Source organism: Tupaia chinensis, unplaced genomic scaffold, assembly GCF_000334495.1.
Source record: "Tupaia chinensis unplaced genomic scaffold, TupChi_1.0 Scaffold000428_1, whole genome shotgun sequence".
Taxonomy (NCBI): Eukaryota; Metazoa; Chordata; class Mammalia; order Scandentia; family Tupaiidae; genus Tupaia; species Tupaia belangeri.
The window spans coordinates 169,207-172,356 of NW_006159933.1; the positions used below are offsets into that span (position 1 = coordinate 169,207).

The 3,150-nt window shown below is 42.8% G+C and overlaps 1 protein-coding gene across 1 annotated transcript; it reads right to left on the reverse strand.

Moving 5' to 3' along the window:
* Positions 1–1,942: 1,942 nt before the first annotated feature.
* LOC106735540 (apelin receptor early endogenous ligand-like) lies at positions 1,943–2,239 on the reverse strand. The gene has a single exon (XM_014590302.1). The coding sequence runs from the start codon at positions 2,237–2,239 to the stop codon at positions 1,943–1,945; it is 297 nt and encodes a 98-aa protein (XP_014445788.1).
* Between the last annotated feature and the right edge of the window lie 911 nt (positions 2,240–3,150).

The following is a 3,150-nucleotide window of genomic DNA, read 5'->3' on the forward strand; positions in this document are numbered from 1 at the left end:
GAGAGAAGACAGCATCAGGGACCTCCAAGCCTCTGTTACCCTCTTTCCCAAGTTCTTCTTTTAAACCTTTTGGTTACCCTAGAGTTGCCACAAGTATTATTACTGCCTCAGGTGGCTCTTCTATTATGGTAAAAATATGCTTCTGATTTGTTTCTGGTTCACCAAACACCCAGGAATAATCAGCTTTGCATAGGCTCCTAGTCAGATCAAATAATCCAACCCTGACTGGGGTCTTCCAGAGAATCACCGGACGATTAGAATAATGACAGTTCTTTGGAAATGGAGCTCAAGCCATGCTCTGCCACCTTCAGTGACAGCCAGGCTGTGCGTGCTCACCCTAAGAGCAAGCTGGCTGTTTCCAAGGTTACTGCAGAGTGGAGCGAAGTTATAAAGCTGGGTGCTCTAACAATATTCAGCCATTCGAGTTAACATGCAAAGTTCTGGAGAAGGATATTCAGACAACTTTTGCCAGTATTCTCTTTGGTTCTAAGAAGAGTATTGGAGCCAGCGGTTGGCAAGGCAGTTAAAATGCTGGACTCCCACATGGCCAACTGAGGTTTGAGCCCCAGAAATGGTGGCTTAAAACTCATGACAGGTGCATATGTGCGGTGCTCCAAATACCAGGTGAGTGGAGGAGAAGAGAGAGCAGCGTAGTCACTCCCAGGGGGTTACTTTTCTCTTTGGGTGATTTTTCATTTTCTTTCCCTCTGTTTCGGTCTCTGTCTCTCTGGCAAGTACAAGTGCTCTATGGCAAAAAGAAAAAAAAAAAAAAAAAAGGAAGAAGAGTATTTTTGGAGATTCTCAATCGCCATTTACACTAACATTATGTACAAGATCAAAATATGCCACCCGAAAATGTGCCTTGTGGAGACCAGACTGAGTCATTCTAAAATGTAGCTGTGTGTCATAGGGGCAATTCTGAGGCTCTGCACACACAGAAGCTCCAGAAACAACAGAAGTTCTGTTTTTACAAAGGGACTTGGTGTCTAAGAAGGAAATGTCCATCAGTAAGTGTGTCTCCCTCTCTGCACCAGGAAGGAGGAGCTGACTGTAAATCACAGGGACTCTCACAGTGGGGGGCACTGACCTGAACCTGCAAGGACCCCGCCCTCGCTCACTGTCCTTCGCTGGGTGTCCGAGCCTGCCTCTCCCGCCCTCCTCTGTCTTTGCTTCAGGTAAGCCTGCACTCAGATCGCAGGCTTTGAGAAGTACTCATCCCCGGGTGTCTTCCGTGATGACATGACAGGAAATGCACGTTAATAAACTTGTTTCTTTTCCTGTTGTTAATTTGTCTTTTGTTACAGGGTTTTTTCCCAACTAAGAACTTAGAAAGAGCAGGGGAAATTTTATTTTTCTTCCTCTACAATCACTTTCCTTCAAACAAATAAGGTATCCATTTTCATTTATTTTGTTTTTCTCACTTCTAACATCTATATTTCTAGCTAGTTTCATTTTCCTTTAAGTTGTAAATTTAACTTGTAACTCATTGGTCTTTATTATCATAATATTTCCATTTTCTTATGTTGACTGTGTTTCATCTCTCTTATTATATCTGTTTAGCATCTTCAGCTATTTTTTAAAGAATTATTTATTTAATTTATGATTATTATTAAATTTGCTATAGGGCATGTGTGCTCACCAGAGAGACAGACAGAGAAAGAGAGTGAGAAAGCAAGCCATCAGATCTGGGACTTGAACCATGGTCGACCACATGGGAGTCCAGCACTTTAACTAGCACACCACCTTCTGGCCTCACTTTCAGCAGTTTTTTTTTTTTTTTAAAAAAAAACTCATTTAATAATAACGTACAAAAAAAGGCGAGATTTTGTTATGCAGACAAGTAATTGTAGTTCAGACTGGAATAACTTGAATTTGTTATTTCCCTATCGAGAGAAACCATGAAGAGAATCCTGTGAAAGGAGTAAGCTACTCCCAGGTACTTTCAGGTGAGTCCTGTTTGTGCAGGAACTTCTGAGCAATCACACTGTTGCCATAATGAAGCTCCACCGGGTGGCTGGGCGTCTCTTCTTCGCTCCTCTTCTTCCGGCAGACCTGGTGCGTCCGCTACACAGTTCTCAGGGAAGGGCACTGCTGAATGGAGAGGCACGCATCTCCTCTGAGGGCAGTCGTGTCTGTGCAGCTTTCTTCTCAAGGCCAGGTTAGCTGGTCTCTGTCCGTTGATATGGAGAAGATTCATCATAAAAATAAAGAATACAAAAAAGAATTGTCGAAATCTCATTTTCTTGCCAAAGTAAGGGGGGGGCAACAGCTCTCAGAGTGAAGCAGTCTGCAAACAGTCTGCAGTATCTCGCATTCTAGTGACAAACGCAGAGAACTGCAGCTGCGTCTTCCAGAAAGGTTAATGATCACATCAGACGAGGTGACGGGTGCTTGATGGTGTGGTCAGAGCCGCCCTCAGCCTCACTCCTCTCCTCCCTTCCCTGCCACTCCCCTTCATTTCCATAAGCAAATATTGGTGAAGTAGGCCATTGGAGATCCTGGAAGTCTTCCCGGAGAGGCAGCCTTGCACTCAGTCTCTCAGCTGTTTTATGTGTGCTTTTCATTCTGCTTTATGGAGCCTATACTTACTTTATAACTCACCTCAATGTATTTGGTCAAGATTTTCATCTGTTCTTTGCAATTTTTGTTGTTCCATTCTCTTGGTCTCCCGTTTATTTATTAATATTCCCCTCTTTGTTTCTTTTAGAATGTTGCAAATATTCTGTGCTTGTTGCTTTTAGTGATTTATGAACGAGTGTCTTTTTTCCTAATAGTTGTGCATGCCGATTTAGTCAGAGCTATGTCTGAGCAAATAGCAATTCTCTCTTTTTCATCAGGTTTAGTACATGTGTGGAAGTTCTTTCAGCTCTGTTATCCCAATTCGACTCTCAAGTGTCCTGCAGAGCTGCTTTCAGTACGGAGTGTCTCTGCCCTACCTGTGCTGCACAGTTCTGTGGTTCCTTCACAAGGAACTGTTGGTACTTTTGAGACTCTGCCAAATGGGAACCGGGGTAGTGTTACTCCCCAGTCTCGCACGTTACTACTTTTTTTTTAAAAAGAATTATTTTATTTAATTCTATTAATCATTATTATTATTTAAATTTGACTAGAGAGAGAGAGAGAGAGAGAGAGAGGAGGGAAGGGGAGTGA

Coding starts and splice junctions, on each gene's coding strand:
- LOC106735540 (XM_014590302.1), bottom strand. CDS start 2,239: ATGAGATTTCGACAATTCTTTTTTGTATTCTTTATTTTTATGATGAAT.